The 12,547-nt window shown below is 41.1% G+C and overlaps 1 protein-coding gene across 4 annotated transcripts in view; it reads right to left on the reverse strand.

Annotated features, from left to right (window-relative positions):
- STK39 (serine/threonine kinase 39) overlaps positions 1-12,547 on the reverse strand; it is a 302,762-nt gene that overhangs the window by 190,661 nt on the left and 99,554 nt on the right. For all 4 annotated transcript variants that reach the window (XM_044242263.1, XM_044242266.1, XM_044242264.1 and 1 more), the window contains exons 6-8: positions 7,155-7,264; positions 6,814-6,915; positions 4,619-4,752 (exon numbers count right to left, since the gene is read on the reverse strand). In XM_044242263.1, the coding sequence (XP_044098198.1) occupies positions 4,619-4,752; positions 6,814-6,915; positions 7,155-7,264 (346 nt within the window). The remainder of the gene's footprint in view (positions 1-4,618; positions 4,753-6,813; positions 6,916-7,154; positions 7,265-12,547) is intronic.

Here is a 12,547-nt window from a genome sequence, read left to right on the forward strand (position 1 = left end):
AATGTACAGGCTATGAATGATGATTCCATTTTAAATCCTTGAAAACAATGCAGGAGTCTGCCAGTACCAACGTTCTCAGAAGAAAATCTCTTAAAGGATCCAGTTAATACATATGGATGAACCAAAGTCCACTGAGACTTAAAATAATTTTCAAAGGATTCAGAATGAACATGATACAGTTTAAGTAGTTTTAACAATTTGCATTATAATTTCTAAAACTCTCACTGACCTCAGACAGAGCTGTATCTCTCACCCCCCTCCCCCCCCAAAAGTAATATTCAAGTTTTATTCACTTCTAATGAATTTATCTACATGATATGCACCTTCCTGTTGCTTGAAGAAAATGCTGGTTTCTTTTACAGTTGCCATCCACATGAAGTACAAAATCTACAGGATTAAGGCTCATTTCTTAAGAAATAGCAAAATGTTCTGCTATCCAAATATAAGCACCTCTTAGTCTATTTCAAAGCAGAGCACAGATTTGGATGAGCCAAACAGCGCCAACATCCCAGCTCTCTTTTCTTAGGAAAGTTCCATGAGCTCTCAGGTTGACTGAAAACAGAGCTCCTTCTCAGGCAGCCTGAGGGCTCCAGCAGAGGACTGAATCTGGACTGGTCACTGTTCACCTGTGATGTTTCTATTTGTTGCTAAAAAGGTCCTTGGCTAGACCAGGGTTTTGGTACCTGCCAACTGCTTTCAGATTGCAAGTAGATGATCAACATGCAAAATAAATAAAAATTATCAAAAATCTTGCATTTGTTCCTCAACCCAGTCAAATCGTTTGTTTCTGAAACATTCTTCAATGAGTCTAAGTCATCCCCAAATTGCAAGCTCCCCGTTGTCTCCAGCTGCTCAAGAAATATCAACTATGTAATACAGACTGTGGCTAGAAAGACATAAAGACAAAAGACACAGGTTCTCCTTCTAGAAAACTTACAAACTTATGAGGAAATTAGATGTGTAAGTCCATAAATGCACAAAATGTGGTAAGTGCTTTAAGAGACATACCCTCAACATACTATAGGAAAACTAAGGGTTGTAATAATGCCACTCAGCCAGGAAGAAAAAGGCAAATAATGAATGGCAACCCCAATTTCCTGAATAATCAGGAACCCCTAGGCACCGTGCTATACTCTTTTTTTTAAAGATTTGTTTATTTATTTTTAGGGAGAGAGGAAGAGAGAGAGGGCACATGCAAAGAAAGGTGGGGGCAATGGGAGAGGGAGAAAGAGAATTTCAAGCAGACTCCCCACTGAGCACAGAACCCTACATGGGGCTCAATCCCACCACACTGAGATCATGATCTAAGCCAAAACCAAGAGCCAGACTCAACTGACCGAGTCACCCAGGCGCCGCAGTGCTATCTCTTTAAGTGTGTGATTGTATTCTATCCTCATGACAATCCTATGAAGCAGGTATTATTAGGCCCATTTTACAGATAAGGAAACTAAGTCATGTAGACAATGATAAAGTAGAGCTAGGAATCTCACTCTGATTTATCTAACCCTAAGAAGATGGGACCTTTCAAGTAAGGATTAAAAGAGGGTGGAAGGGGGACAGAGGCAGAGGAAGAACCTTTGGACAACAGAAGCAAAGACAGAGAAGACAGGAAATATTCATGGTTTCTTTCAGATTTGTGTAGCAATTAAATGTTCACTTATTTAGTAATGAATACATATTTTGAAACTGCATGCTATATTAAAAAATTCAATAGTTTTTTTTTTCATTCTCATATTTCATGAATTTTTTTTTGCCTCAAAAGAAGACATACAAGTGGCCAACAGACACATGAAAAAGATGCTCAACATCACTCATCATCATAGAAACGCAAATCAAAACCACAACGAAAGGGATGCCTGGCTGGCTCAATCAGTAGAACATGTGACCCTTGATCTCAGGATTGTGAGTTCAAGCCCCATGTTGGGGGACAGTTTACTTAAAAATATAAATTTAATTTAATTGGAAAAAAAACCACGAAGAAGTATCACCTTACACCTGTCAGAATGGCTAGCCACAAATATAAGAAACAAATGTGGGAGAGGATGTGGAGAGAAAGGAACCCTCATGCTCTGTTAGTGGGAATCCAAATTGGTGCAGCCACAGTGGAAAACAGTGTGGAAGATCCTCAAAATTTAAAAATAGAATTACCATATGATCCAGTAATTCCACTACCAGGTATGTACCTAAGGAAAACACTAATCCAAAAAGATAGATGAATACCCCTATTTTTATTGTAGCATTATTTACAATAGCCAAGATGGGGAAGCAACTCAAGAGTCCACTGACAGATGAATGGAGAAAGAAGATGCGGGACATATATACAATGGAATATACTCAGTCATAAAAAGGAATGTGATTTTGCCATTTGCAACAATGTGGATGGACCTAGAGGATATAATGCTAAGTGAAGAAAGTCAGACAGAGAATGACAAATACCATATGATTTCACTCGTAAGTGGAATTTAAGAAACAAAACAAACAAAACACACTCTTAAATATAGAGAATAAACTGGTGGTTACCAGTTTATTGGGGAGGTTCATGGGGGTGGGTAAATAGCTGTAGGTTGTACACCTGAAACTAATATAACACTGTATGGTAATTACACTTCAATTTTTTAAAAAATAGTCCCAAGAATTTGCACCACTAATACTCTCTGTTTGTTATAGAAGACAATTGTGCAACAGTGAGATTAGATTATGTTATAATGAAAATATCTGAAAGAAGTCCTTAAACTAGTAATACTTTGTAAATCAACAAGTTACTAAAAGAGCACTCTGAGGGGAAGAATTTTTAAGAATTCAAATATATGGTGCACGACTCTTTTCAAGAATTTTTTTGGAGGGGTGGAGTGGTAAGAACCTGACATTCAAGGGCATATAATAAATAACTCCTGGAAAGACTTTCAAAATTATTAAGAAATAAGGACAATTAAATATAATGTATGATAATCTAGTTTATTCTGACTAATTTACGAATTCCTAAAGAGATCTATTGTCCTATCATTAGTACACCAGCAATTTGCCCCACAGTTTTTCCAGAAGGGCTAGAAATGAGTGACATTACACATCATCACCACTACGTGGGATCTCAACTAGTTTGAAAATCCCAGAGACCATCAGGCACAACCCAGAGCTAACTGGGAAGACAGGTACCTCTCTCAACGGGCTCTGGAGGATGGAACTAGTTCCTTGGTGATGCCAAAAATTTATGTTTGGAGACAACACCAGCTACAAAGGTAAGACAAGCAAGGGTTGCAGGACAAAATGAGAACCTAAGAGCATCTTCACCCAATAGAGGTATGAAGAAGTAACCTCAATGAAAGCTCAGTATAACTTCAGAAGAAAAACAAACCCTAAAAATCCAATAGAAAAGGCAACTAAGATGTTTAAGCAGAAACAGCCTGATGGTGTGACAAAACAATGATCCCTTTTACAATAAATAAATAAATAATAAATAAATAAATAAAGATGTTTGACAGCAGTCTTTCAACCTAGCCCCACAAGGAAGGTTGACTGATTTAGAGAAGATTCAAGGCAAACTCAGTAAACTGTGAACATGAAGCGAGCAGCTACAATGAATGGGGTAAAATAATGAAAACTCTGTTTAATCTAGAGAAGGGCCGCCCACTGAAACAGCAGATTACGGTGTAAAAAAGAAAAGACTTAAGTTTCATAAAGCATTTAAGAAGACCAGAATCCCTCCAAAACCAGATCCTTCCCTGAAAAGGAAAGCTTCAGGAAAGAAGTCAGTGTTTTGTGTCTTCAAATACAAGTATCAAATCAAACCCTTGGGTGGGTGAGGTGGCCAGTGACTTCCCAGGTCTGTGGTCTACGCTGATGGTACACTAGGGCTTCACCACGCAACCAACTCCACAAAGGGACTCTACCCAGGCAAAGCCTGTGTGGCTCACATCATTAACATTCTTCTTTAAGCGATACAAGACACGGGGCTACATTATCACTAGCTGGGGTATTTCAAAGTCACAGATATTAAGAAAAAAGAAACACGCTCCAAAAACAGACACACACGCGACAAAGCAGGGCAATAACCCAAGAATAAAGAGGAAACACGCACGTTAATTTCAAAGCATTTGCTTCTGTTTATATGATTAATGTTTCTAATGCAAAATTCTTAATCTTCTTTACTGATAATCTTTCAAACAGCACAACTTGTTCTGCCACTAAGAGGAAGCTCATGCAAAATTCAATAGCTCTGCCTGGTTTAGGCTGGAGCTAGCAGGATATTCAAACCCTGAGAGGTCAGCTCAACCTACACAGTGCAGAACATTAGCTCAGCTTCTGAGTGCACGGCTGCCAATTTCTTCTGATTTCTGTTTTACTTCATTTCCTTTGATGACAGAGCCCACACCTAACAAACACAGTGAATCTCATTAGCACTAAAAATTTTCCTCTGCCTCTCCCTCCTCCTCACTCCTCTCCCTCTCCACCCCACCCCGTCCTCCACGAACAGGTTGGAAGCCAGGGGCCAGAGCAGGATTTTCCCTGGACTAGCTAGAAGTACCTTTCGGGTGTCCTCACACAGCCTTTTCCCGGCCACAATCAAAGCTTTGTTGTGTTTCAAACCAGGTCATTAACTCATCCGCCAGGTTTGACGTACCTTTTCGAAGGGTCTTTCTGAAGACACAGTGAAAGTAATTTCCTGAAGGACTTGCCGTATTTTTTCATCATTTCCTTATCCTCTACTCCTGTTTCTAAAGTGGGTGGGTCATTTTGCAAAGTCAGCATTAACACCTGCAGCAGAAACAAACACCGAGACAGAATGTCAGTACAGCCGCTGCTACAGTCGTGTCTTCACATTTCACCAACACATAAGAGGCCATCTTGGATGAGGAGCTTTTCTGTGGTTTTAACCTTCCAGAAAGTGTGTACTGAAAGTCCTCATTTCCTTTCGCAAATCTGTTCATGGGCCCTTTCACCTTTTTGTTATTCCATTGACAGAACTTACAAAATCTGTTCTGTGGGTGAAGAAAAATGTCCCCAGAGTGGCCGGGACAGAACTTCTGGGAACTGGCTTTCAGACAGCCTCGAGGAGCACGTAGCTCCAGCACAGGCTTAGCGAAAGCTGGGGCTCAGGCTGGGAAAGTGGGGTAGAGGGAGGCCCAGAGCAGCCATGAAAGGTCATGTGTACAGGTCATTCATAAGTAAGGAACCGCCCGTACTCAAGGCTTCTGCTGACATGCTGCCAACCCTAAAAATAAAGCCACAGCATCCCAGAAGGTAACACATGATTTCCTTTTTTCAATGAGCAAACCTACAGAATATTGCTTAAAGGCTGCTGAAAGCTAGCCAGAATACGAGTTACTAAAAACCATAACCAGAACCAAATGGCCATGCTACTTCTTCTAGAAGGAGACAAAATGACATAAAAATATAGCTTCAAATCAACAAAGGGTAAAAATTCCATTCATTCACATCAAAATTACTTGTTTAAGAAAAAAGAGTAGAACTTGTAGTAAACTATTGACCTATAAAAGAAATAAACCTCATTAATGCATAAATCGGCCTTAATTGATGCAAATGTGATACATGCCAGGACTCCTTTCAAACCCTTTCAGATGTGTGAAGAGATGAAGGACTAAAGTGACAGTTTATGGTTTGTGGAGGATAACAGCAAACAGAAGAAAGTGGGCGAGCTGTGAAGTCCCAGTGGAGCCCCACAGGACGTCAGGCTAGGGTTAGCAATGGGACTTTGGATTCGGGTGGGGAACATGCAGGGGTCCAGAAAGGAAGAAATCAAGAAATAAGAAAAGTAATGCAGAAAAACTGGATGGAAGCAATAATCTTCCGAGTTGTTTGTGTTTTTTCTCTACAAGGGCAGTTCAACTGTTTACACCTCAACTTTGAATTCTCTGCTAACAAAAGGAGGTATGTATACACACACTCCCTAATCTTAAGAATGTTAAAAATATGTACATAAATAGAGAGAAAAGAGCAATGTACTAAACTCTGCTAAGATCTTAACAGGGATTGTCTGTGGTTAATGAGATTATGAATGATTTATTTTCTTCTTGATTCTTATTTGGACTTCCAAATTTTCTCCTAAGAACATATTAACTTTTTAATCAGTGAAATTATCGAACTTTGTTTATCCTTGGGTTTTTCTTAACCCTCCTAAATTTGTCCAGTATTTTCCTAGGAAAATGGTGAAACAAACAAAGACTGTATTCTCTAAAATACCTCCATCATTTCCAGCCACTATTTCAGCCCCCAAACAAAATCTAATTGGGTCCATCAGCCCTGCTACCCCCATCTCAGAATAAGTGAAATAATAACATAGGGAAGTTCAAAGAATCACAAAGATCGGAAAACACCACCCAAATATAGGTTATTGCCTGAAAACACTGGGCTCCCTTATTTCAGATGAGTCACCAACATGACACAGTGAACACGGGGGTGAAATGTTACAGATCATTAAAAAAAAAAAAAATGGGAGAATCCATCTGCAAAGACAACATCAATATAATCCAATTTTAGATCTTCCTTGGGGGCCAGGGGTCTTTAGCTATCAAAAGAGTAGTGACCAGCATTTGTCCCAGTTCTCAACCTCCACCGCCCAAAGTGATCACAGTCTTCAGACAGATCTCTGCTAAGAACGTACAGCGAGCTTCTAAGCCGGGAGCTGTACCACTTTTGTCCTATTCTGTCCACATCAGACAACATTTAAACTTGGCTGTGTTCCTCCATTAATTCTCCTCAGGTCTAAGAGAAAAATGACTATGTTTAAGAGAATTACAGAACAGATTCTGTTAAATCCTATTTCAAGCCCGACATATGATTCCCAATAGTAATTACTTTCATAGGAGGGTATTTGTGATAAGGTGCTGCTCCTGTTGCTAATTCAATGGCAGTTATTCCAAAACTCCACATGTCAGCCTTGAAGTCATAGCCTCTCACCTAAGAACAGAAAGAGGAAAAAACACAATTATACAGTAGGCCTGTCATCCCCCCCAGGAAGTCCATATTATGCTGGAGATCTACGGCAGGGATGCACAACTTTGATATTACTTTGATAAGGTCCAGCAGTTGAGAGCTAAATCTTAGTTGAAAGGGGCATTCTAGTAAAATGATTGACTTGAGTGAAATGTTAATATATTTAATTATACAAGGCTTCCTTTTTTTTTTTTTTTTTTTACCTGTTCCATGACTTCAGGGGCCATCCAACATGGAGTACCAACAAATGTTTTTCTTACTTTATTCCGGGTAACATCACCTCCTGTTGCTAGGAATGCACTTACCCCAAAATCTAAAAGAAAAAAAGAAAAAAAAAGGTCACCCTTATTTGATGTAAGACATTATTGCTTACACATTCTGACTTTATACACCTCTCTTTTCCTGTCCAGTGATGATGAATTGTTCCAAACACCATGGAGCCCCCTCTGGGTCACACCAAGGCAGCTCCGCCACCAGCCATCCTACACTTTAGAGAACGCCATCACGGGTGATGGGTCAGCAAGCTCACCAGTCCAGAAACTTACTATATCAAATTATTATATTTTGGACCAAAAAGGTATCAAAACTCCTCACTAACCACAAAGGATTATAACAATAAAATAAAAATGTGTTCGCAGAGCCCTAAATAGAAAGGATCTTAGCTTTTAGACTCATTTCAACAAATCATTTCTAAGAATAGCACTGGAAGCAGTAAAACCAGTACGTGATGCGGTTTCTTTTTAATGTGTTTCTTTTATTATGATTTTTCCAGCCTCTTTAATTTAATCATCAATGTTTGGGGAGTGGATTTTTTTTTTTTTAAGATTTTTTATTTATTTATTTGACAGAGAGAAATCACAAGTAGGCAGAGAGGCAGGCAGAGAGAGAGAGGAGGAAGCAGGCTCCCTGCTGAGCAGAGAGCCCGATGCGGGACTCGATCCCAGGACCCTGAGATCATGACCTGAGCCGAAGGCAGCGGCTTAACCCACTGAGCCACCCAGGCACCCTGGATTTTTTTTTTTTTAAAGGTGGCTTGGGGAAGGGTGAAATAGAGGGGATTAAGACTACATTTATGGTGATGAGCACTAAATAATGTAGAGAATTGCCAAATCATTATATTGTACACCTGAAACTAACACAACACTGTATGTTAATTATAATTCAATAAAAAGATTTCAATAAAGGATAAATAACATTCATTTTCCGCATTCCCATGGCATTGCTTAAAGGGTGCTGACAACTTAGGCAAAATCATAACAGTAAATCCACGAACCCCGGTACATCAAGCCAACGTGCCCAGGTTTGTACATATGTAGCAATCAACACAAAAGAAAAGCTCAGTCAGCAAAGACTGGTTTTTGTTTTTGTTTATTTTCTCAATATTTGCTTCCTGGATAATTTTCAGAAGTATAGGTACAATGGTTTGTAGAATGAAATAATACTCTTCTTGACATCCATTACATATGAGAAACTCTTTTGGCAGGAGGATGAATTAGGCATATTGTATACACAGGCCCATGTGTATTTATGCAAAAATGATGTTCTTTTGTGACCACAGAGAAGGAATACCCAGTGATTATTAATGCACGTGTTTCTGTGTAGATTTTTATTAAAAGTTAAAATCAGTTAATAAGTTAAGGTACCAACCACTTAGGGCTAGAACAGACCTCCCAGCAAGAGCCAACTCAAGGACAGCTCAATAGTAATTGGGTAAATGGTAATTAAAAAAGGTTGTCAATGCCTCTAATTGCTGCAGCAGACTAGCCTGAGCCCCTTCAAATTGCTCTCCTATATTCCTCCTTTGCTGGTTCCCTTTGATGACTTGCCAGGATGACAGCAATTACCAAAGAACAACATCAAGCACAAACCAAGGTCAAAATGTATTAGCATTTGCTTTAGGTCTTCAATACTAAGTTATGTGGTAACACTGTAACCAGTTCCCTGAGTTGAAATATGTTGACTGTTTCATTTTATTTACATTTAAATTTACTCAACTCCCAGCAGGATTTCAACTACAAGTGAAAGGAATAAAAATTGACAAATGGAGTCTTTGTTCCAACTGCTCCTCTCATGATGATACTGAGCTAAAGCATATTTTGAAAGTGCTATATAATTTAATTTGCACATATGTGCCAAATTCTAAAACTCTGAATTCTTATATTTCGGTCAGAAAAATGAAGGCTTGTGTAAAGAAATCTCTAGAACCAGTAAGCCAATCTCCTGCGGGTAGGAGCAAATAAAATTCATGTTCTTACAAAAGAGCTACGTGAATTAAATTTTTTGTAAGCATCTACTATATTTGGCTAGAGGAAAAGACAATATGATCGGCTTTGAAAAATATTAATTTCAACTTAATTTGTATTTCTGAAAATGTCAACAATGAAGCCAACATTCCATTTCTAATAAAATAATTTTGTAACAAGGGTCCATGGGTGGCTCAGTCAGTGAAGTCTGCTTTTAGGCTCTCTGGCCACAATCCCGGGGTTCAGGGATCGAGCCCCATATGGGGCTCTCTGCTCAGTGGAGAACCCGCTTCTCTTCCTCTGACCCTTGCTCGGGTACATGCATGCCTGTGCTTCCTCTTCTCTCTCTCAAATAAATAAAATCTTTTAAAAAAAATTTTTTGTAACAAGATAATACTAAGTACATAACATCTGTAAACAGTTAAGAATACGGGTAGAAGTTGCTCTAAGGGAAAAAGGATTTTTTTAAAGCAGTTAAAATTCTACACTCCAATCTTTCCTAAAAGATATAACCCAGATAAAAATCCATAGTTAACATTAAATACTTTAATTCCTTAAAAATAACATAGGATTACATTAGACCCTTTTTATTTTTATTTTTTTTAAGATTTTATTTATTTATTTGACAGAGAGAAATCACAAGTAGACTGAGAGGCAGGCAGAGAGAGAGAGAGGGAAGCAGGCTCCCTGCTGAGCAGAGAGCCTGATGCAGGACTCAATCCCAGGACCCTGAGATCATGACCTGAGCTGAAGGCAATAGCTTAACCCACTGAGCCACCCAGGCGCCCCCATTAGACCCTTTTTAAAGCTGCAAAAACAGCTGGGAAAAAAAAAAAGATGTAGAGTAGCCATTTATTATGGACAATACCCCTTCAATATATCCTGCATGATTCACATATTTATTCCTAGCCTCCACTTAGAACACTCACTTTAAAGCCATAAACAGATGGTTAAATGTCTTTAAAGCTCAGAACAAAAATTCCAGAAGCAGAAAACGCCAATCCTAACATGCACTCACCCTTATGACTCCAGAGTAAATACACAGTCGGCTCTTATGGATTGCCAACATGTATACAGAAAGATTTATATGTACTGAGACAACACTTTGACCGAAGTACATAGGGTACCTGCGTAAAAAGGAAAAGTGCCCTATTCTGTCAAGACAGCATGCATAAGTGAGAATGGGGGAGAGGGTATGGGGACACAGCCACTGAAAAGAGTCCTTGTTTCCTAAGAGGGACGTCTATACGGCGAAGGGAGTGCAACCAGATACACTTGGGTCAGAAACCATGAATGTTTCTCTGGCCACACGGAATCAAAGGCTCCACACAGAGTTAGCCAGCCATCTTCCTGCGTCCGGGAATAACTGCATTTCAAACCAGAAAGAACCCTGTCAGCCTAAGAGCTGAAAGGCTCCCTCACATCTTTGAATCCAGCCACTTTGCAGCAGCCTCCAAAACCCCCACCCTCCTCTGGCTTTCTCCAGGACCATGCCCTGGACACCAGGCCTTCCTCAGTCACACACCTGAGCTCCCCCTCAAACGGCCTTCAAGGCCTCCTCCTCCCCAGGATAGAGTCAAAAATCCCTCAGGACAACCCGTAAACCTGACTTCCCTTTTTTCCTCTCCCTCCTCAGCGGTCCCTACTCCCAAATCTAGACCTGGAGCCTCCCCCTGCTGAAGGACTCACTGTTTCTTCCCCAGCTCCATCACCAGGCCTGCCCTCCTTACCCCAGCCCCCCACCCGCCTCCCACAGCCACCGTCCCTCACAGTCTGCCTGTGCCCCTGAGGCTCTGTGGCGGCCCAGGGATGCTCTTCCCTCCAAGGAGAGCGATGCGGGCTGCAGAGGACATTAGCACACCCCTATGAAGAACAGAAGCACCTCTGGCATCCTGAGTCTGGGCACCGTGGGGCTTTTACACAGTCACCTTTGTGTTGAGGTACAGTTAGACTGATGTGCACCCAACACCATTGCCTCATTTGTGGTGTGTGATTTAAGTCACCTTGAAAATGGTCTTACTTGTAGGCACATGAATGCCAGGCCCCAGGATAGATCTGGAGGTTTGCAGTACAGCCACCTGATATGGACAGTCTCACATGCTGCACCCAGTGTCCCCATGGATCAGGCTGAGGCCATGACGCTCCCCAGCCATGTGAGGCTACCAAACCTTCAACCGGGTTTTTTGGCCTCTGTTTCCTGACCAGCTTTCTCAGGTTCTGCTTATCTTCATATGACGTTCATATTGATAACACCTTCCTGCTTCTTTCCACCATGTGTAAATCTGCTTTCCGATAAATGTGAGGTAGATCCATAAGCTCCTAGTCTCTGCCTCTGAACTGGAGTGAGAGGATAACCATAAACATTTTTACAAATTATGAGAAAGATAGGTTTCCTGACCTTTAAGTCTTGACCAGCAAGGAGACGGAGGCCAGGAAACAACGAACAGAGCGACATTGTGCTGTGTAGACAGAGGAAGGGCAGTAACAGTCATGACAGGTTCCACCCCTCACTGGGGCCTCAGCCCTGGCCTTGGAGAAGAGGTTAAGTCCTGGAGAGGCAACCCTCAAAGGGCACAGCCTTCCAGACAGAGAAACAGCCTCAGCAAAGCACAAGTGTGGAGCCAAGAAGAAAAAGGGTATGACAGCTGCTGGGGTCAAACCCTCAAATACCTCCAGAGGCCAGGCAGGAATAAAGGAGGGACAGTCTTGAAAAGAATCAGCACAGTCTGAACCATTAAAGGGCTCTTGATGCTTAATGTCGGCACAGGGGGCGCTAGGCCCTCCCTCCTCAGGAGCCCCTTCTCAGTGCAGGTCCCTGCTATTCCACTGGAAAAGAAAGTCGCTGTAGAGGAATAGGGCCTGGCACGGCCGAGGTCCCCTACTTTCCCAGAGCAAGCAAGCAAATATCAAGATCTTGACGTAAAATCTCTCCTTTCTATTGTTATTGGCAACAAATTCGCTTACCAAAAAAAAAAAAAAGGAAAGGCAAAATAAAGCAATGACGCCTCCCCGGTTTAGCCTACAAACCAACCTCCCAAGCTGCTATCAGGCTTAAAAGTCACCTATAGTGTAACACACATCATAGGCAATATTATATTTGTGAGATCCAAGTGCTCAACTGGCATTCTGACCCAGAGCACCCAGCACCAGAAGGTTCTGGTCGCCTTTGACATGCCGGATGCAGCTGCTCATGCTCACAGTATTTCATTATCTGTAAGTATAAATAAGTATGAGCCAGGTGAAGGCCCCAAAGGGGCTATTATTGGAAGATAATAATGCCGGTCACCTGTTGGCAGGCGTGAGGGAAACAGGCCCTTCTCGGACGAAAGTAAAGGTAGTCAGTGCACAGAGAA

This window comes from Neovison vison, chromosome 3, assembly GCF_020171115.1.
Source record: "Neovison vison isolate M4711 chromosome 3, ASM_NN_V1, whole genome shotgun sequence".
In the NCBI taxonomy this organism is placed as follows: Eukaryota; Metazoa; Chordata; class Mammalia; order Carnivora; family Mustelidae; genus Neogale; species Neogale vison.